Genomic DNA, 21,925 nt, shown 5'->3' on the forward strand with positions numbered 1-21,925 from the left:
CTGGGTCCACTGCTGTGAGGATACTGTTCTGGCTCTTTCCCCAGGCGAAGCAGCATCCCCGTGGGAGGTCCTCACCTTTCACCACGACCTCCAGGGTAGCCTCGCTGTCCTCAATGCCGTGCATAACCTCACAGCGGTACATCCCAGAGTCATTGGAACGCAGGTTCTGGATTTCCAAGGTGGCGTCGCTGGGGATGGCCGGATAGTTGGGCAGCGAGACCTTGTCTTGGTAGGCACTGTTAACCCGCACCTGCCCTTCCGTGGCCACTAGCAACACTACCTCCTTCTCCTTGGAAATGCGACTCCACTTGATTCTCGGGGAGAGGGGGGTGGTGGAGGGGGCGGTGGTCACGGGGTGCATGGGGTCGATGAAGTAGCAGGGGATGGTGAGGGAGCTCCCCAGGAGGACCCGCAGGGGGGACGGTTCGGGGATGCTGACACTCAGCGAGTTGTCAGGGTCTGTGGGGGAGAGACAGAGCTGTTAGTGCCGAGAGAGGACCGCCCAGCCTCCCTGTCATTTTGGAAATGACAAAAGCCCGTGAGCGTGTCCGTATCTATGGTGGGGGCCGTTCCTGTGCCATCGGGAATTCCCGGGAAGCGTTGTTACACCTTTTCCAGAGCAGCGTTCCTCAAGCCCCCTGGTCTCTGTGCCACGAGACAGGAACTATGGAGCTGGAAACGGGCTGCAGAGGAGGGCAAGGAAAGCTCCAGAGCTGACAGCCTCCTCTCTGTTCCTCAAACTGGGGTACCCCGGGGGATGCCAAGCCATAAGACAAACAGGACCATCTTCCTGGAGTGACAGCTTGACTCAAAGATTTTTGGGGAAAAAAATCATGTTGGGTGGGGCAGGAAAAATTATTATGGGGAAGAAAAAAAAATCCACACAATGTTTAAAGCTCCGATGCGAAACTTCAAAGGCGTGTCCCAGCTGAGGGGGTCCACTTTGGACTCCATCCCCACTTTGCTGAGGGATAAGGCATTCTCTTCTGCTGTTTGGGAACGGGGGGGGGGGGGGTCGGACATTTACATATGTCTGCAAAGAATCAGACCGAGGTGGGGGTGGGGTGGGGGGGATGATCAGCTCCACAAAAACTCATGGAGAGTGTTAGTAGGGACCAAAATCCTGACCAAATCCTGTCAGAAATAAAAGATCCTCCTGGGACAGGAAAGAAACAGGTTTTGCAAAAATAGCACCTTTCATGGCATGTCATACACTTATGGCCCCCCCCCCCTTTTTTTTTCCAGGAGAGCCTACAGGTTGAAAATAAAAATCTTCCAGATATTTGTGGGTGGTAGACACACAACAGGGCAAGGAAGGGGGTGCCAGGAATGTTTGGGGTCCAGACCCAACCTTCTGATGTCCTGGGCAGCCACCACCAGGTCCTTCCACAAAAATCTCCCTCTGAGGGCTCAGCCCATGCCCCGTAACACAGCATGGTTTTAGCGCTGGCGGTTCTCTGGGGAGAGCTAAGAGTGACAGCAGTGTCCAACCCTGCAGTTTTTTTTTTTTTTTTAATTTTTTTTTCATCGTTTTTTTTTTTTATTTATTTTTGGGACAGAGAGAGACAGAGCATGAACGGGGGAGGGGCAGAGAGAGAGGGAGACACAGAATCGGAAACAGGCTCCAGGCTCCGAGCCATCAGCCCAGAGCCTGACGCGGGGCTCGAACTCACGGACTGCGAGATCGTGACCTGGCTGAAGTCGGACGCTTAACCGACTGCGCCACCCAGGCGCCCCCAACCCTGCAGTTTTTAAAGCTCTCAACCAACCCTAGGAACCGGTTTGCCTGTGTGGACAAACCACCCAGGTTACGGCCCGGGGCCGGGTATCTGTGGGTCCCAGAGAAGGAGTACAGATGGAGACCCATAGAGCCTGCGTATAAATATTTAAAAGTTATAAATCAAGGCCACAGATTGTTAAATAAAATCTGTTCTATCTTGCTATTGGACAATGATACCTTTCAAAAGGAGAAGCCAGACTCATATTTAGAATTCTTGGATTCCTTGGAGTTTGGGATTGGGTGGCCACGCAGGAGGCCGGCTTCTCTGCCACATCTCTGCCCCGTGAGGGCTCTGTGCTTACCCCAGCCCTCACGCCCCAGCTCCGTCCACACCCCATACAAACGGCCACCCCTTGACTCCTCCCACGGGCCTGGGGTAGCTCACACCAGGGGAATGGTCCCCCGTCTAGGAGGATGGGCCCAGAGGAGACACCTATGTGTCTCTGGAAGTGGCTTGGGTCCACTTGGGCAGGGAATTAGGGGCATCCTAGGTACCCAGTGTGGTCTAAAGGGGGAGCATAGATCTGTGTGGACACGTCTCATTGGCCCTACAGATTCCTCATCCTTTAAGGAGCACTGGGGCTGGAGGAGGGCCAGAGGAAGGCCTCTACAGTGCATGGCCCAGAGTAGGGGCCTCTCTGGCCTGGGTCTAAGGGAGATACAGCCCACTTTGGGGCAAACCCGTCCTGGGGTCAGTGGATAGTTTGTTCATTTGGTTTAGGGCCTGATGACCAGAAACCCACCTAGTGCCTGCCACATGAAAGAGACCATGGGGGGGGGGGGGTCTTCCCTGAGGATGGCTTGCCTAGATAAACAAAGACCTGTGTGATTTGTTGGTGGCTTCTTTCTGACCGCTTCTCAAGCAAGTTTCTCTTCTTTGATATCCCAGTTGATCCTCCCTTGCTGGCATTTTCTCTTTTGGCTTATGTATATCCTGCCTCTACCCCAAGCTCAGTATGTGGCAATTTGGGGTAAGGTCCACAGAGGGGAGACTGGGAAGATGGGCACCTGCCAGGAGCTCTCCCCCTCATGCTGTCTGTCCATCCTAGAGGGCAGCCGGGAGAAGCAGTACCCAAGCAAGGGCTCCTGGATGCACGCGTGTCGCCCTCATCCCTTGTGGTTAGCCTTGCCTTCGTTCAATAGGAAAGAGCCAGGGCCAGGAAAAGGCCAGGAAAAGGCCAGGAAAGGGGAAATCATAACCCTGGGAGTAGCAGCACTAAGTTCGGGACCCAGTACCCAGAATCCAGTCTTCAGTGCCTGCTGGATACATGAGACACGCACGGGAGTGTCCTCACCTGAAGCTTCTATTGCGCTGGCTGCTGTAATGACCCTCAGAGTCACAAACACCAAGAGTAAAGTGGTCATAGTTCACCTGGAAGAAGGGAGGCAGAGGAGTTAGGTTCAGCTACAGTGAGGTTAACGGTCACGTGGGCATAGGACGCAAGGTGATAAATTCCACGTGCAGGGATCTGAAATCACATCAAGATAAAGAGGCTACATGTGGTTGGAGGGATGCCTTCTGCAAGAATCCTCTTTTCACAAAGCCTTCACAGGTTTCTCGGTTTCATTGCACGTGGCAGGCTGGAACCCTCCTGTCTTTTCTTTCTTTTTTTTTTTTTTAATTTTTTTTTTCAACGTTTTTTATTTATTTTTGGGACAGAGAGAGACAGAGCATGAACAGGGGAGGGGCAGAGAGAGAGGGAGACACAGAATCGGAAACAGGCTCCAGGCTCCGAGCCATCAGCCCAGAGCCTGACGAGGGGCTCGAACTCACGGACCGCGAGATCGTGACCTGGCTGAAGTCAGACGCTTAACCGACTGCGCCATCCAGGCGCCCCCCTCCTGTCTTTTCTAGGCAACCTCCCATCTTCTAATCTGCAAAGGCTGATCTGGAAGGATCCCTGTGATGGGTGATTTTATATCAGCTTGACTGGGCCCTGGGGTCCTCAGGTATGTCTTCAAATATTATTCTGGGTGTGTCTGTGAGGGTGTTCTTGGGCGAGATGAGCATTTAAGTTGGTAGACTAAAGCAGATTGGCCTGTTAACATGGGTGGGCCTCATCCAATCAGTTGATGGTACGAATAAAACAAAAAGGCTGAACCTCCCCCAGGAGAGAGGGAGAATTCCTCTTCCCTGATGACCTTCAAACCGCCTTCAGACTTGAACCCAGACAGTGGCTCTTCCTGGGTCTCGAGTCTTCAGAGTCAGGCTAGAACGACACCCTGGTTCTCCTGGGCCCCCAGCTTGCCTGATACCTCTGTAATCATGTGAGCCAGGTCCTTCTAGTAAATCTCTTACTCTATGTATGCATACCTCCAGTTGCCTCTTCCTCTCTGGAGAACCCTGTTAGAATCCCTGAGAAATGAAATGAGTTAGCCAACCTCCCTGATGAAATCCAGACCTGTCACCAACTTCAAATTCAAGAACCTTGTGTGTTTAGGATGAAGGATGCTCCAAGCTTTCGTGCACAATTCAGGGGCCTGCTTCAAGCCAGGGGAAGGATGCCCACCCAGAGAGCTCTTGAGGAGGCTCAGGGATGGGCAGGTTAATAATGTAGGAGAGCAATGAGAGTCCGGGACCCCTGGAGCCCTCCTGCTGGCCTCAACAATGACTTCATGTGCATCAGAAAAACCTTCCTTTTCTGCTGGAGAACTGTCATGCCAAGTATACAGATATGTGACAATCACATCATAAAGGCATTCCCTGCACAATTGGGCTCTTGACTCCCAAGTGGACCATGCACAGACCCTCAAAAGACCCCATTAAATTTCTAAGAGGTCAGCCAGAGCAGTGGTTGTCAGCCTTGGCTGTGCACTGAAATCACCTGGGCGTCAGCCTGGTCTTCAGGCATTCAGAAGCTCCCAGATGCTTCTAATGTGCGGCCTAGATGAGCACCGTTGGTTAGAGGGTGTGCAGTCACACTGCGGAGGCCTGTGACTGGCACTCCCTGACATGTGCCTGACGATGTCCCTTGAGCTCTCCTGCGGGAGGGTCCTGTGCTGGGGCCCACCCTGCCCTCTCCGGTGTGGGAGCATTCAATTTTGGTTTGAGAAGTGTCTGCATCACAGATGCTCCTTGGGGAGGAGAGAGGCAGCCCTGGAGGGGGAGGGGGTGGAGGATCTGGAACTAAAGACAAGAATGGAGCTTCGGGGGGCTTTGGGAAGCTGGGGTGACGCCCCCGGGTTCTCTGCTGGGTCAGAGTCTGATGGCCCAGCAGGTGTCGCTGTTGGCTCAGTCACCATCAGCGGGGGGGCTCCTGGGCTGCCATCCCAGGAATGCCTGGGAGAGGGGCGGGCAGGGGACAGGACTCTGAGGAACCCTTTTGGGTGACCTGGCCTGTTCTTTTGAGTGACATTTCTTTCCATCACAATCTGTCATTCATGCCACATACGTTGGTCACCTGAGGGATGGAAGGGCTGTCTGTGTGGCCCTGCTGGGGGGACAGAGACGTATGCGTGAGGCACGTTTCCCTCCCACCATAGGAAGTCTGGAAAATGCCAGAGATCTAACAAGCAGCCCCTTGCTTCTCTCCTCAGGGACTTTTCTCCGATGTTGCCTTCAAAAAACGATCTCTGGGGTTCCAGGTGCTGGGACCATGAGGGGCCACTGAGTTGTGGGCACTCCTGTTCAGGCCCAGTATGACACCCCCGGCCCCACTGAGGCTAAAAGGGTAAGGTGTCCCCTCCGGTCTGGGGAGGGGGCTAGACTTGTGGGCTCCTCTCTTCCCAGAGCCTCAGGGATACTGTGTCCAGACACAGGGCCTGCCTGTTCTTCCCTCAGAACACCCTCCACTGGGAAATTTTGTGTGTTTTCGGAGGTGTGTTTCTTCCCAAACTCTGTGAACAAGACTGATATTGTCTGGGATGCAGTGCTTCTCTGTGGGGCTTGGGCCCGCTCTGTGTTTCTCCTTGGCCTCGACCAGGAATGAAAAGGGTGGAGGCTTGGGGTAGGGGTGGACTGGGCAGAGAAACTAATTTTATTTCTTCTTCTTCTTCTTCTTTTTTTTTTTAAAGACAAACTTTGGGCTAGAAACATCGCAATAAATATGCTCTTGTGTGTGTGTGTGTTTTCTCAGCTGTAAAGAAAATAGGGAGAAATTCCATTCTGTCTGGGTTCCAAGTGTCTCCAGGACTCACTGAGTCTTTCATGGGAGGAGGTGGGCACTGCCAGACGGTCAACAGGGAGGCCTTTCTCCATGGGAAGCAAAGCCAGGTGGAGGTGAGGGGGGAATGTGTGGCCGGGGCAGAGCAAGGGGACAGGGGCGTCAGAAAGGAAGGGGAAAGAGGAGTTTGGGGGAGCAGGAAGTGGGTGCTGGATGAAGGCCGGGGTGCGAGGGGTTCCGTGTGTGGTTGGGTTGGTCATCAAGGAGCTGGCTTCCTCGGGAGAGAAGTGCTAGGAGACCCGACAGGGGAAAGTAAGCTTAGCGGGGCTTTTAAACTGAGATGAGGGTGTGGGTGCGTGTGCGTGTGCGTGTAGATAGGGAAACCCTCCACCTCCTCATCAGCTAGCCTCTGTCACGTGGTCGGGTGCCAACCTGGCCGTGGCCTTAGCCTTTACTCCACCCGATTAAGACACTGGGTGGGCAGCTTACCCGCTTGCCTTGAATCTCTCTGTTCCCGCACCGTGCAGTGGAGACCCCCGGACCTGAGGCACACCCCGCTCCCCCCCAACCCAGGCCAGAGGTATCCAGTCCTGGTCCTGGCGTGGCCACCTCCTACTTTAATAACACAGGACCCACCCCCATGGCTGTTCCGAGACTGAGAGAGATAATGTGACAGTCAGGTTCCCTTTTGAGGGTGGGGGCCGTGTCTCCAGCTCGGAACTCAGTAGGCATCCGTCGGCACCACTGCCCCCCCACGTCCCTGGTGGCAGGACTGGGTGAGCCTCTCCAGATGTGTGGGCTGGAAGAGCACCCAGCGGCTGGGGCTTCACAGCCGTGACCTCCCTGCCAGGGATCCTGTCCACGTGCATCTGAGGCACGTGGTCTGCAGTCTCTAACTGAATAGGAGGTGCCCATTCACAAGGTGGCTCATGCCATGGCTGGGCAGCTGGGATGCCAAGCTGGAGTCTGAATGACCCACCCCCATTATACTTTCGACCCAGGAGCTCTACTCTCAGGGACCGCAATAAAAATGTCCACTCCTCTTGCAAGGGACTCATGCCAGATCTTCAGGGGTCCTGTCTTCTCCCACAGAGCTGCCCAGTTCTTTCAACTCTTCCTCATGTACCTTCCAGATCTCACCCTCCTTCCTGGAGCCACAGACGTTAGTGCATGTCAAGTTCAACTCCTTCATTTTACAGGTGAAGAAACAGAGGTCCAAAGAAGTTAAGGGATTTGCTCAAGGCCACATAGTAAGTTGAAGATGGAACCAGGGCCAGAACTAGGGGCGTGGTCATCATCATCCCATGTTGTAAGCTCTACAAGGCAGTGGCCACATCTGTCTTGTGCCTCCCTGTCTCCCCGGCCCCCAGCAGAGCACCCAGCCCAGAGAGAGGTCAATCAGGAAATATCTGCTGAATGAATGAATGAATAAATGGAGGCCTAAGCACCCTAGGCCTCTGAAGGAGGAGAAGGGGTGCTGGAGGCTAAGCATCTATGAGGGGCATGGCTTTTGGGGGTAGACCACTCCCATTTTGCATTCAGCACATCTCAGCTAGAGAGATACATACTGCTCGCTTGTGATGTACATGGCTGTGTTGATTCATGCCAGCGTCCCAATAATGGCATGTGACTTTGGGAAGGTCACAGCCCATGTGCAGCTCAGGGGTGTGACAAATAGGGTCTTCCCATCCCAGGGCCCCAGGGAGAACTACTGGGATGCCACAGCCAGCCTGCACTGGCTGGCCAGAGACAATTTTGGATATCTCTTCCCAACTCCGTTTTCAACGACATCACATTGGTAGCCAGAAATTGGTCATGATGGGAACATTTCTGGCACAGAAATGAGGGAACACTACAAACGGGGACTTCTGTCTTGCTCTCCCTTTTTGGGAGTGGGCTTATCAGCACACTACTGGAAGTAACTAATACTAGATAAAGAACAAGGCTGGTTCTCCTCTCACAACTGGGCTACAGCCAGGTTAGCACTTTCTTTTTTCTCCTATAGATGCTAGCTTTGCCTCATCATGCAGATCATGACCTCCTTAAGGATGAAAGACAAGTTTTAAGTTAAAAAAAAAAAAAGAATTCCCTCCGTGTTAACTCACACAGCGCTGGGAACAACAAAAATGATTTTCGATACTACTTATTGATGAACCAGTGGACATTGGAATTTGGTAGACTGATTGACCGGTAAGATTTGCCGGTAACTAAGCAGCTCTATGTCCGTGACTTAAGTCCTGAGGAACGGATTGAAAAGGACCAAGGTCACCCATTCCTCCAGCCACTGGCCTCCATCATATCACTTATTTGCAGGCTAATCTCACAACCATGTCTCTTGTTGTTCGTGGACAAGCCCCTTCCTACATCTGTGCATAACGGTATTGGCACGCGCACTTAACACTGGGATTTCAAACCCAGCATAGAGAAAGGGGCAGGAGTCCCACACCAAGGACACATCTAGCCAGAGTGACCCCGAATACACCTCCTAATTTTCCATATACTCTAACCGGACATGGTGGGAAGGTATGGAAAGGGGGAGCCAGGAAGCTGATTACAGTCCTAGCTCTGTCCTAACTCACGGGGGAACCCATGGAAGCCCTCAGTTTTCCCATCTGTAAACTGGAATCACAACGCAAGCTTCACCCCCATGAGAATTGTGAAGGTATTTTTTGTGCATGTGAATATTCTTTTTGTATTTCCTCCTCTTTCTCCGCTCTCCCTCTTCCTCCCATTCCTTAGTCTCTCTCTACCCGTGTCTTTTTCCATATCTTTGATTTCCTTTTTCCTATGTTGTTATTTGCTCTGCTGTCGCTGACGCATCTTAAATTCTTGACAACCATTCATGCAGGGTCGAGTCTGGGGGGCGGAGCGAGTTCCCAAGTGAGAGCCCTAACCCATTCTTGGACCATCCATCAGCAGGGAGGAGTCCTGCAGGTGTCCCCAGTCCTGGCTCTCCCTGTGCCCCCAGAAACCCAAGGAGGACTGGTTCCCGCAGCCCAACATGGCGGCTCCTCCCCAGAGCCTGTCAGGGAAGATGCTCGAGGAAGAAGGATGGCCGCTACACAAATCCACTTCTGCTTGCGGAACTGCAGGTGGTCCTTGCTAACTTCCTTCCAGGAATTTTCAGGTGGGTTTTTTAAAAGCTCTAATCAGAGGGTGCCTGCGTGGCTCAGTTGGTTGGGTGACTGGCTTTGGCTCAGGTCATGATCTCGCGGTTTGCGAGTTCAAGCCCCGCATCGGGCTGTAGGCTGACAGCTCAGAGCCTGGAGCCTTGCTTCAGATTCCGTGTCTCTCTACTCGAGCTCTGTCTCTCTGTCTCTCAATAATAAATAAACGTTAAAAAAAGTTCAGTGTTTTTTTTTTAGTTTTTAAAGTTTTTTTAAAATGTTTATTTATTATTGAGAGACAGAGAGACAGAAAATAAGCAGGGGAGGGGCAGAGAGAGAGGGAGACACAGGATCTGAAGCAGGCTCCAGGCTCTGGGAGTCCACACAGAGCCCGACATGGGGCTCAAACTCACCAGCTGCAAGATCGTGACCTGAGCCAAAGTCAGACGCTTAACTGACTGAGCCACCCAGGTGCCCCGACAGTAAAAACTGTTTTAATAAAAATTCAAAAGTAAAAAGCTCTAACCGAGCCATTCCTGATGAAACGGGTCTTGTCTCAGCCAGTGTACCTGCAAAAACATGAATATCACTTGGTGTAGCTGGATTCCCATCAGCCAACTCAGGAGGAAAGCCAGTAGAGCCCTCCCTTGAGCTGGGTCTTCTGGGTCTCTCTTACTGTCCCACTCTGCCATGGAGGACCCTGGCCTCTGGCAGCTGGAAGAGCTGGCCAACTCCTTGCTGCTTCCTGTGCTGCTGATCCCACAGGGGCAGGGACAGGGGAGCTAAGGGAAGGAAGCCCTTTCTGAACGTCAGCTTCAGAAATTAGCCCAAGGAGCTGTTTCTGCCAATGCCGATCGGTGGCCAACCTCACCGTCCTGACCAGGGGCCTAGCAGGATGCTGGTTCCACAATAAAAACAAATCTGCCCTCACTTTGCTGAAGGCATATGTGGTCTTGTAGGTGAAGGTCCTGCCTGTGGAGGGGGGTGGTGAGCACAACATGGAACAGAAAGGAGGAGACCCTGGTCAGGGCACGGAGCACATATAAGACTTTAGAAGACATCGATTTCTTTCCTCTCTGGCCTGTCTTGATTTCCTTCACCCACTGATAAATGTCCTTGCTAGTCATCACTGTTTGGCTCGGATCTGTCGTGACAAGAGATATGCTGTTCCTCATCTGCTCTCTGGGGTCTACTTTGAACACAGGCTCTTTGCAATATCCTAAAATGGCCTCTTCTCACATTTCTCAAATATGGGAAACCTATGGTATGGTATGGGAGAAGGTGGATACGTTAAGAATGCAACCTGAATTCACACCCTTGACCTATAACTTGCTATTCGGGTGAACTTGGGCAAGCGTCTTGGCATCTCTGGCCAGAAAGTCTATGGGTGAGGCCTCTGGAAATGGCTAACTTCCAGTCAGGAGGAGAGGCAGCGAATGACGTTCTAAACTTCCTCTTGTTCCTTCCAAATCACAAAACAGAAGTTTCTATGTCCCCCAGGGAGTCAGATCCTCTTGTGTGAGGTGACAGGAATGGGGAGGGAGGGAGCCTGTATCACGTTGGAAGCTTAGGTCAGAAGGGATGGCTAAGGCAAAGGGAAGCTTGGCCTATGTACGTCCTGGCAAAGCAGGATGAATGTCGTTGGAGTGAAAGCCAGCCCTCCGCCACGGCCTACAAGGCGTTACACGATCTGCCTCTGCTCCTGCTCATGCCACATCTCAGAGTTCTATTTCCAGCCATATTCTAGACGTTCCTTTTTTTTTTTCCCTAAGTTTTATTTATTTAAGTAATCTCTACACCCCATGTGGGGCTCAAGCTCATGACCCTGAGAGCAAGAGTTACAAGCTCTTCTGACTGAGCCAGCCAGGCGCCCCTCTAGCTGTTCCTTAAACACAAAGACTTGTTTCCTTGTAAGGGCTTTTGTAACTGCCCTTCCTTCTTTCTGGCACACGCTTGTGGATCTTTCCCTACCTGGCCACTTTTCAGCATTCCAGGCTCAGTCCCAATGTCCCTTCCCTGAGCGCCCTGTTCTCTCACCACCACCCAGTGCCTCCCTGATGTTGTTTATCGATATTATTATTATTGGAAATTAATGTCCTTTCTTGCTTATTCCCTGTTTCCCCTGCTGGAATATACACTCCGTGAGGGCAGGGACTTTTGTCTGGTTTGCTCACTGCTGTATTTCCAGTGCTAATGCCTGGCACGGTAGTAGGTAAACAAGAAATAGTCACTGAATAAATGAACGGATGGCTGTTAATGAATGGGCAATGCCCCTTCCGGATCAAGGTTGGGAGTGGAAGGCGTGGAAAGCTTAAGACTGATCGTAACTGTTGAATGTCACCTGATTGTACAGCATTCCCGCCTCCTCAGTCCTGGAGACTGCCAGAAGCCCTAGGAGAAAGGGCAGCTGTGAGCAGGGGCTGTCAGGGGAGTCTGGAGCATTCCCGTAGCCCATGGCAACATCCATACATGGCCCATGGAAACATCTGTTCATGCTCCTCTCCTGCTAGGAGGGGACCAAGAGTGGGGCAGGATGGCCAGGCAGGGAGTGGTGAGCGACTCCAGAGACAGCATCCAGGAACAAAACAGAACACGACAAAGGCTGTACTTCCAAGGCGCTGGGAGGGAGGCTGAGTCCAGGAGCTGAGAAGAAAGGCTGGCCATGGGTGGTGCTTCCTAAGGGTTGGGTGCCTGTGGCCACCCCGGCCCTGAAGCATATGCCTGGACAAGGGTGGGGGCACTTGAAGGCAGAATTCAGCTCAACACCACCAACCTTTCCCCGTTTTGCCCCCCTCTCCCCACTCTCCATTGCAAATTCCCAGGAAAACCAGTTTAAAGTGGAGGGGTACATGGCATGCTTATTGGTTCCTCTTCACTCACCCAGGGACATTTAGTTTTGCCCTGTTCTCTCTGTGGAAAAAAACCTAGGGTTTGGGCCCCGCCCCTTCCTGTTCTCAGCCTCCCCTTCCAGCCGGGCACTTAGAGGTTTTCTCTGCATTAATTTCAGACATTGTGTAAATATCGAACCTGGGATTTTGGAAAGGAGCGTCCTTCAGCCCAAACTTTCCATCAAGCACAAGCACCCTTTTTGGGGCAGGGATCCTGGGCCAAGAGCTGACTTCCCTCCGCGTGGTGCTGACCGCCAACCTGGCAGAACAGAGAGCTCCTTCCTGATGGGGTTTGGGAAAGGGGCTAGAGGACCCAGTGTGACTCCTCAGTGGCCTCCCTGACTGAGAATGGAGCCCAGGTTTCAAAAATGATCTTCGGTAGAGGTTTCTGGAAGCTGAGAGTCCTGTTGGAAATGTCTGCTTGTCAGAAAGGGCCATCAGGTGTTTGGGGTTAGAGTCGAGTCCCTGGGCAGGCAGAGGGCCAGATGCCTGGCAAGTGGCAGGCAGGACACGGGGAGCAGCTGACCCAACCCCTTAAACTTGTGGGACAGATGATCAGGTTCTATGAGTTTCGTTCCAGGGTCTAGTCAAGGGTAAGAAGGAAAATGGATTACTGGAGTCAAACCTCATTCTTTTGATTCTAGTTTGCATGCCTCGGTTCCAGGACTGGGAAAGACTCCTGGAGAACAGCCATTAACTCCTTTTGGGTCATGCTCCTCTTTGAGAGACAATGGGAGCTGTGGACACAGCTTTCAGGAGGGGACATTTAAGTTTTCTTGGGGGCCTTAGGGCACACTGGATAGTCTATGCTAACAATGTGACCTATGCGTCTTGGGTCATATGGTATCAACTTGACCTCTGGAGGTGCTGGAGATGAAGGTCAACCATTTGGGCAGTCAGCCACGTGACCACTCCCCGCCCCCCCCATAAAAACTCCGGACGCCGAGGCTCGGTGAGCTTCCCTGGTTGGCAGTGCTCCGTGTTGTGTCACCCTGTGTGCTGTCCACACGACTCCCCTGGGCGAACACAGCTGGTCACCCTGGGATGCCTTCCTACGGGCCTCTTTGCTTTGCTCATTGATCTGTATTCTTCTGCTAGAAAACACCAAAACCACAAGTAGAACAGCTCTGCTGACTTCTGAGCATCCTTCTAAAGAACTTACTGAATGAGAACGTGGTCTTGGAGACCTCCTGAAACTGCTCCTTCAGGTTAGCCCGTCCTGCCCAGCGTGGTTCAGGGTTGGCTGATGGGACAGTGGTCAAGACACCTTCAGCCCATGGCCATCCGTCACCCACACTGCTGTCCCTTCTTGGGGCATGTGCTCTGAAGAGCTGAGGATTCTTTTTTAGCTCTCCTGTGGAAGGTATAATTGCCTCTCATCTGGAAAAGCTCCAACCATTTCTTGCCTTACGTCCCTCCCTCCTTTCCTCTGTCAAACTCCCACCACAGGGAAACCTCTGTAGTAGGTGCTGAGGGGGATCTAAGGATGGGCCCGTGTGAATCCATGGGAGATAAGATGGATGGTGTGGGACGGGAGATACGATGTATGAATAAGCCTTACAATGACCGGAAGGGCTGCTCTCAATGAGAAAGTTCCAGAGCTAAGAAAATGCAGAAATCACTCCTGTTTGGAGGGCCTGGAGGGGCTTTGAAGAAGAGGTGACATTTGAGCTGAGCCTTGACAGACAAGACCCTATGGTAGAGGGAAAGGGCATTCTAGGAGGGAGAAAGGCATGAACAAAGGCATGGAGAAAGGAGTAGGATCCAAGTGGTACAGGATCAAATAAAGTCAGAAACAAGGCTGGGCCAGATTCTGAAGAACCTTCATAATTAGGCTAGTGAACCTGGCTTCATTTTGTAGGTGATAGGGAGGCTCTCGGGGGTTCAGGAAAGACCCGATCTGAGGTGCATCAGAAGGAAACTGAAGCTTCTGCTCCAGCTGTTGGCTGGCTATGCCTCTGTGAAGTCTCCCTGGTGCCCCATCATGACCAAGTTCACCCTCCTCCATGGGAGCAGGATCACACACGGCTTGCAGCATTTGTCCACCTCTGTGAGGACACCGCACCCACCAGGGCGCGGACCAGGCTCATTCTTCCTTGGGTCTCCCTCATGCCTGAGTGCCCACCACCACCATTTCCCCTAAATATTGCCACGTACTGAAAGTTGACCCCAGGCCAGCATGATGCCCAATAGCAGTCTGAACAAACGCATCATCTCCTTCAATGCTCACGATTGGGCCTGGGAGGGCACACTGCTGCTAGCGTCATTTTGGAATGGAGGGGACAGAGGCTCAGAGCAAGTCAATAACTTATCTCAAATCCCATAGCCAGGGAGTGGCAGGGGGCCAGGACTCAAGCCCAAGCGGGTCTAACTCCTCACCAGGGCTCTGCTTCCCACACAGATGCTGGCGATGGGGGCAGGTGTCGAGGATGGAGCCTGTCAGTTTATTCTCATCATCCGAACGAAGCCTTTGACAATCTACGGAACCAGCCTGAAAGCATGGATCCCATCAGCGGACATTTGCCGTGTGCCTGCTGCAAGAGTCCTCCCACGGGTCGGGTTAAGCCTCAGAGTTTGACTCAGAGCACCGTGGGGCTGCAGAGTAAGGCTGAAAACCCCAAAGAGCTTGCTCTCTGAGTCCCTCACAGACCCCCTCTGACTCTCAATTTGTTCCGGAATAGCTGGCGACGAGCTGTGAAGCAACTGACATAGGATGGGACACCTGGCCTTCTTTCCTCCCCTTCCAGCTGCCTCCGGCGTGTCCCTAGTCCTCGGCCAGCCTTTTCTGGCTGTGTGACTCTGCCCTGCAAGGCTGTCAGGATTACAGTGCCTAATAGCCTCCCGACAGGATGCCAGCGCAGCCGCCTTCCAGAAAACGCCTTCTAGGGACTCACTCTGTCTGCTGCCTCCCGGCTCCTCCCGCCAGTGTTTCGTGGCCTCACAAGAAAGCCACCTTTCCTTTTGTGTTGTTGTTGCTGCTGTTTTAAATTCTTTTAAAGGGAATTGTGGTGAAATACGCAAGCCACAAGATTCACCATCGTAACTATTCTGCGCGTATTTTACGGTGCTGTGACGTGAGGTACATTCACATTGTCACATTATTGTGCAACCCTCACCACCGTCTGCCAAACCGAAACTCTGTCCCCATTGGACAGTAACTCCTGTTTCCCCCTCCCCCAGTCCCCGGCAACCACCATTCTCCTTTCTGTCCCTATGAATTTGATGACTGTCCTTTTGACGAGGAAAATCAATATCCCTATGTAACCCACTATCTAGAGATTTCATGTGCTAGTCCAATTGGATAGATTCCACTTTTATTTTCCTGGAGTGCTTTATATATTCAAGGAGAACTTCGTGCACTCAGGGCCCTGCCAGGTACCACACTGCCTTCAGCATTTAGGGGAGCCTGCTTTGTCACGGGGGTGGGCTCCACAGCCACAGGAAGTGGAAATCAGGTATGATCAACATTTCCCTTGAAAATTTCTTCAGAGGGCGCCATGTTGGGGTCCCCTCGCACTCTTTCTAAATGAATCAAATACAATTGTCTTTTTCTATTTCTGGGCTGGGTTATTTTATTTATTTATTTTTTAATGTTTATTTATTTTTGAGAGAGAGAGAGAGAGAGACAGAGTGAGAGCAGAGAGAGAGGGAGACACAGAATCCGAAACAGGCTCCAGGCTCTGAGCTGTCAGCACAGAGCCCGATGTGGGGCTCGAACTCACAAAGGGTGAGATCATGACCTGAGCCGAAGTTGGACACTTTACTGACCGAGCCGCCCAGGTGCCCCTGTTTTTTAATTTTTTTAAAGTGGGCTTCACACTGGGTGTGAAACCCAACTCAGGGCTTGAACTCACAACTCTGAGATCAAGACCTGAGCTGAGATCAAGAGTCCGATGCTTGCTTAACCGACTGAGCCCCCCAGGTGCCCCTGGACTATTTCTTTATCTGAGCAGCAGATGAATTAATTGGCTTGTGAGAAGGGCTATCTTATGTGAGCAATACTTATTAAAACTATAAACATGCTTGGCTCTTCAAGAGGCCCATACCATGAGAGGCACAAGGGAAGTGAGGCCTTCTCTGGGAGAAGCAAATTTGAGTCTCTTGTCTCCGGCTTGCAGGGTACAGATGCTCCAGACCTGGGAGAGTCTGCAGACTTCCTCATGCTCCGAGCTGTCGGCACAGAGCCCGACGCGGGGCTCGAACGCACAGATCTCAAGATCATGACCTGAGCCGAAGGCGGATATTTAACCGACTGAGCCACCCAGGCACCTGCAGACTTCCTCACGGAAGCGTGCTCTCTCTCAGTAACTATCACTGCACGGTAGCTGAGCCTCATACCCATCTTAGCTTGGTAGAGCAGCAGTGCCTACCTTCCCTGCTGCAAGGAGGGTGGAAAAATCCACCCACAGCTGCACAGACAGCCGTCGTGCTGGGACAAGGCCTGGGGCTCTCTGCTTCATACTTAGTTTTCATTGCAGACATGGCTTTCTCCCACCGGGACCATGGGCTCTCCTCGAGGGCAGGGCAGACTTCCTCCGCCTTGTGTATTCCCCACTGTGTCCCATAGGCAGCCTGGCACATAGAATGTTCTAATTATGGAAAACCGCTTACTGACTTGCAAACGTGCTCACACGAAAAAGCAAACTGCAAAATGTTACGCAGAACACAACTCCATTCCCTTTTAGTGTGTGTCTATTCACGGGGCGGGGAAGACCCAAAAGATATACATAGATTTAACTCTGGTTATCTTTGGGTGTTAGGTTTATGGTAGATTTTTATTTTTTCCATTTTTGCGTGTTTATATTTCCTAAACTTTCTATGATGCCCTTTACTGTTTTTCAAAGGAATAGTGTTTCCAAAAATAAAATGAAATTTTATATGCTTAAAAAAAAAAATCTGCATTCAGGACAACCACAGGAGAAAATAAATTCCAGCCCTGGCAGGCCATTAGAACTGGAGCTTGTGTGTCAAAGCCAATAAACTCCCCAGTGACCAAGGTGATAGCCAGCAGGGGATGGGGGTGGGGAGGGAGTGGGGGTGGGGGTTGGAGGAGAGGAGAAAGTTCTCTATGTATTAAAACTCTGGGGAATGTACTGAGAGACAGTATTTTCTCCTGTTACAGTTAGGTGTTCAACAGACTCTGGGTCCAAGGTCTCTCCAGCTCATGACTCTCTCCCAAAGGTGGTCCTGTCTGTGAGCCAACGAATGCCCATGACGTTCACAGGCATGGCATGCCAGAATGAGCAGAACTTTATTGGACATACACCGTGATGGATGGGCCCCAGACTAGGCGACAATCCCCTTTGCTTCTCTTTGCCTGGGTCCAATCTGAGAAATTCACCTTCTCTCTACGCATGAAATAGCTGGAAACCATGAACTTTGGAATCAGACAGTCACGAGTTCGAATCCTGGCCCTATCGCTTATCAGTCGTGCCTCGGTTTCACCATTTACAAAATGGGGATAATCAGACCTACTTCATAGAGCTTCCTGCTGCTCCAGGTTATGTGACAACATTTAAATCCTTTCTACTCAACATGCCCAGTCTCTGCTTACATAAAAGCACTGATGAATCAGAGGACGTGTCATTTATTTAATTTGATAGAACTTCCCGTACATCTCAGAAATGAAGCCAAGTACAAAATACAGTAGCATGTCAATAAGGGTGTTATGGGTTGAACCAAGTTCCTCACCCCCCAAAAAGGATGTGGAAGCCTTAAGCCCCAGTCTGTGAATGTGACCTTATCTGGAAATAGGGTCTTTGCAGACGTAGTCATGTTAAGGTGAGGTCATTAGGATGGGTCCTGAATCCAGTACGACTGGCGTCCTCAGAAGAAGGGGAAACGGTGAGTGACGGCCCAGGCCTGCATGGCGAGTGTCATGTGACCACGGAGGCAGAGGCCAGAGTGAGACAAGGCGGGCCCAGGAATGCCAAAAACTGGCCGGGCTGTTACCTGAAGCTGGGAAGAGGCAAGGAAGGAGCCTCTTCTACATGTTTAAGAGGGAGCATGGCCCCGAAGAGACCTTGACTTTGGGCTTCTGGCTAGAAGTGAGACAATACATTTCTGTCATTTTAAGCCACCGGTTTGTGGTTCTTTGTGGTGCTTTGTTGTGGCAGCCCAGGAAACTAATACAATAGGTAACTTTTTTACTACTGCTACTACTACTCCTGAAAACACTTCTGAAAAAGGAGATTGCCAAACCTTACTTGGTAGTCAACCTCAGGATGATTTCGATTTCTTTCGAAAATTGTTTCTCATGTCTGACCTAAATCTTTCCTGCCTTTTTTTCTTAATGCTTATTTATTTTTGAGAGAGAGAGAGAAAACACATGAGCGGGGAAGGGGCAGAGAGAGAGAGAGCGGGGGAGAGAGAGAATCCCAAGCAGGCTCCACGCTGTTAGCTCAGAGCCCGACTCCAGGCTTGAACTTGTGAACTGTGAGATCACAACCTGAACTGAAACCGAGAGTCAGACACTTAACCGACTGAGCCGCCCAGGAGCCCCTCTCCTGCCTTTCTTTTCTCTGTGCCACTCAGGCGTCATGCCTTGGAATTGGTCTTTTTTTTATATATATATTTTATTTTTAAGTAATCTCTACACCCGATGTGGGACTCAGACTCACAACCCTGAGATCAAGAGTGACAGGCTCTACCAACTGAGCCAGCCAGGATCCCTGGGATTGCTTTTTTCTTTTCTTCTTCTTTTTTAAAATATTTATTTATTTTGAGAGAAAGAGTGAGCACGAGCAGGGGGAGGAGCAGAGACAGAGGGAGAGAGAGAACCCCAAGCAGGCTCTGCAAGTGTAGACCAGGATTATTATTATTTTTTTTAGTTTTGATTTATTTATTTGGAGAGCCAGAGAGAGAGAGAGAGCATGAGCAGGGGAGGGGCAGAGAGAGAGAGAGAGAGAGAGAGAGAATCCCAAGTAGGTTCCACATGCTGACAGCACGAAGCCCAATGCAGGGCTTGAACCCATGAACTGTGAGATCATGGCCTGAGCAGAAATCAAGAGTCAAACGCGTAACCAACTGAGCCATTCAGGTGCCTCACCAGGATTGTTCTTGATGGGTTTTTCTAGATCTTTCTCAACTGCCCTTTGAACCCAATATTTTTTTTAACTTTTTAAAAAAATGCTTATTTATTTATTTTGAGAGAGAGAGAGAGAGAGAGAGAGAGAATGTGAGCAGGGGAAGGACAGAGAGAGAAGGAGATGGAATCCCAAGCAGGCTCCACGTTGTCAGCACAGAGCTTGACTGCAAGGCTCGATCCCACAAACCGTGAGATCATGACCTGAGCTGAAATCAAGAGTCAGACGCTTAACCTACTGAGTGACCCAGGAGCCCCCTTTAAACTCAATCTTTGTGACTTTCTTGGTTTGGCTCCTTGACCCTGACGTCATCATCAGACCCTTCCATTTCCCTTTCTGTTCTCACTGATTGACAATGTGGCTCTCTGTATTCTAGGGAGCCAGGAGAGGGAGAAACCTATCCCAGATCCTGGTCTGGATTTTATTAACAAAAACCCAGAAGTGAAGGTTTCTTTGAGTTTTCTGGCCCATCGAGACTCAGAGCTTCTTTTCTCCTAGTGTCCACATAGGACCAAGAAAGGCTGACGTCTCAACAGAGGCACAACTGAGGCTGTTCAGCTGTCTTAACATGCTCAGAACCACCGAAGGTTCTCCCAGGACAGTTAGACTTCCTAGCTCCCCCAGTTCCAGGAGGAAAGGACAGGGCCTGGAGCAGGAGATCAGAGGGGCCAGAAGCGGCTCTTGGTCCTAGTATACCAGCCCCTCCCTCCCTCCTGAAAGCTGCCTGCCTCCTGAAAGCTGGTGGCAGTTAGAACACCTGAAAAGGAATCTCTTGCTTTGTAGGTGTGGTGCAGTCCCAAGGGGCAGCAGAAGGAATGGGTACGATCAGGGCTGTTGTGCAAAGCTGCAAGGGGCTGTGCGCTGCCCCGCTCCGGAGGGCATCCTACACATGGAACATAATGGAACAACACCCCCTGGAATGGTGTGGTGGGGGCCCCTCGGTACAACAGGGCTTGCTGCAGCTACCGGGGCTGGGGCGGGGGGGAGATTAGGGGACCTGCCCTGTTCCCCAGTTAGCTTCAGGGTGGCAAAAGCATAAGCCTCTTCTTGTATTCCCCACATCCCTCTGTGTTCCAAGTTTGCATGGCTGCCTTAAGAGCCTAAGTGGTCAGGGGCGCCTAGGTGGCTCAGTAGGTTTGGCATCTGACTTCACCTCGGGTCATGATCTCGCCGCTCGTGAGTTCGAGCCCCGCGTCGGACTCTGTGCTGACAGCTCAGAGCCTGGAGCCTCCTTTGGATTCTGGGTCTCCCTCTCTCTCTGCCCTCCCCTACTCATGCTCTGTCTCTCTCTCAAAAATAAATAAACATTAAAAAAAAAGAGCCTAAGTGGTCAGGAAAGGAGCTGAGGAACTTCAGGTTGGGCAAAAAGAGGCAGTCACATGACCACCCAACCCACGTTCTCAGATACCAGGAATGACCCGGGGATATTCACGATTAACATCAGTTACTGCTTCGAGGACACTTGCTCTGGGCCAGGTACCTCGGTTAACCTCTGTTATTTTATCTTCCCAACAAACTCAAGAGGTAAGAGACCGTATACCTGATTTACAGATATGGAAACTGAGACCAGTCAAATCTGGCAAGCTCCCACCACTGGTGAATTGGCCAAACTGGACCTTGAGCTCATCTGCCTGACTTCCACTCGTACAAGACAAGAGCCTGATGGATTCTTCTGGGAGTGCAAGTGCTACAATCAGGAAGGAGGCTGGGAATAAAACGTAGGCGACTATGTGTTGGACCCTCCATCGCAAAAGAAAGACAAGATTGGGCTGGAGGGAGATATGGAGGCCCACGGTGGGGAAGTCTGAGAGGACAGGAGCATAGGACAGCGGGGGGAGAGATGCCATTCAGCGTTCAGTGTGGATGGGGAAGGCTGAGAAAGGTTGCCCACTGAGATCTTCAGGGTCATGAAGACCCTGAACTCTGCCAGGCCAGGGAACCGTATCTCCGTCCTATCCCTGGTGTCTGGCCTGCCCCCTCCATGTCATAGGGAGCGCTGGGACACCGCAGCTTGGAAATGAAATGACAGAAGGCCCATGGCCCATGTTGGGTAGCCCAGTGATAGAACCTAAAAATATAAATTCATTCCTAAAAGCAGCTGCTCCCCCTTGATGTTCGAGTTATCATGAACTACTAAGGGAGGCCGGGGGCAGGGGGGAGGCGGGCATATGGAACGTGGCTTCTTCTCTCCTTAGCTGGATCCCATTGGTGGCCGTTCTGAGCCACGGCCAGCGGGAGATGGGGCTGCTGAGGTGGCCGGGATAGGTGGGGGCTGCTTTGGACAGAGCACTGGGAGTTAGGAAGTTGGGACCTAGTTCTAGCTCTGACACTATCCAGTGCCATATGCCCCTAGGCAGGACATATTAATTTAATTTTAATTCGAGAATAGTTACATATAGCGTTACGTTAGTTTCAGGTGCACAATATAGTGATTCGACACTTCCATACATCACCCGGTGCTCATCACGACAGGTTCCCTCCTTAATCCCCATCGCGGATTTTCCCCGTCCCCCACCTACCCTCTGGTGACCAGCAGTGTGTTCTCTGTAGTTAAGAGCCTGTTTCTTGGTTTGCCTCTCTTTTTCCCCTTGCTTGTTTTGTTTCTTAAATTCCACCTATGAGTGAGATCATATGGTATTTGTCTTTCTCTGATGGGCTTATTTCACTCAGCATTCTACCGGACATCCTCCTTTTCAGATGTCCGTTCTCTTATCTCTGACAAGAGTAGAAAGCCCCATAACAGTGGCTTCCAAAAGGCATAAAATCAGGGTCACTCTGATCAAATCTGACATGGGGACCCCTACAATCACTGCCACCTCTCTATTCACCCCTGTGGCCCCTGTGGGGTGTCGCAGACACCCCATCACCACTCTAGACTCTCTGGAGCACAGTTTGAAAAGTACTGAAGTCATTTGTCTGGTCAGCACACTTGTACTGAGCACCTACTGTGTGCTAAGCATTT

General features: G+C 51.4%; 2 protein-coding genes across 4 annotated transcripts in view; one reads left to right on the forward strand and one right to left on the reverse strand.

Annotated features, from left to right (window-relative positions):
* Positions 1-21,925, reverse strand: part of ACAN (aggrecan) — a 67,200-nt gene that overhangs the window by 35,962 nt on the left and 9,313 nt on the right. For both annotated transcript variants that reach the window (XM_042941039.1, XM_042941038.1), the window contains exons 2-3: positions 3,076-3,152; positions 76-459 (exon numbers count right to left, since the gene is read on the reverse strand). In XM_042941039.1, coding sequence (XP_042796973.1) covers positions 76-459; positions 3,076-3,145 — 454 coding nt within the window. In that variant the 5' untranslated portion in view covers positions 3,146-3,152. The remainder of the gene's footprint in view (positions 1-75; positions 460-3,075; positions 3,153-21,925) is intronic.
* On the forward strand, positions 7,476-14,847 carry LOC122221624. Of its 2 annotated transcripts, none has more exons than XR_006203332.1 (4): positions 7,476-7,861; positions 8,852-9,010; positions 12,977-13,086; positions 14,280-14,847. XR_006203332.1 is itself a non-coding variant. In XM_042941040.1 (4 exons), the coding sequence occupies exons 1-4, from the start codon at positions 8,473-8,475 to the stop codon at positions 14,673-14,675; spliced, it is 483 nt and encodes a 160-aa protein (XP_042796974.1). In that variant the 5' UTR covers positions 8,111-8,472; the 3' UTR covers positions 14,676-14,847. The 2 variants fall into 2 exon arrangements, 1 of the variants encoding a protein (XP_042796974.1); XM_042941040.1 differs by lacking the exons at positions 7,476-7,861; positions 12,977-13,086 and adding an exon at positions 8,111-8,545 and having other exon boundaries at positions 14,280-14,480; positions 14,626-14,847.

The sequence above is a fragment of the Panthera leo genome, chromosome B3 (assembly GCF_018350215.1).
Source record: "Panthera leo isolate Ple1 chromosome B3, P.leo_Ple1_pat1.1, whole genome shotgun sequence".
NCBI lineage: Eukaryota > Metazoa > Chordata > Mammalia > Carnivora > Felidae > Panthera > Panthera leo.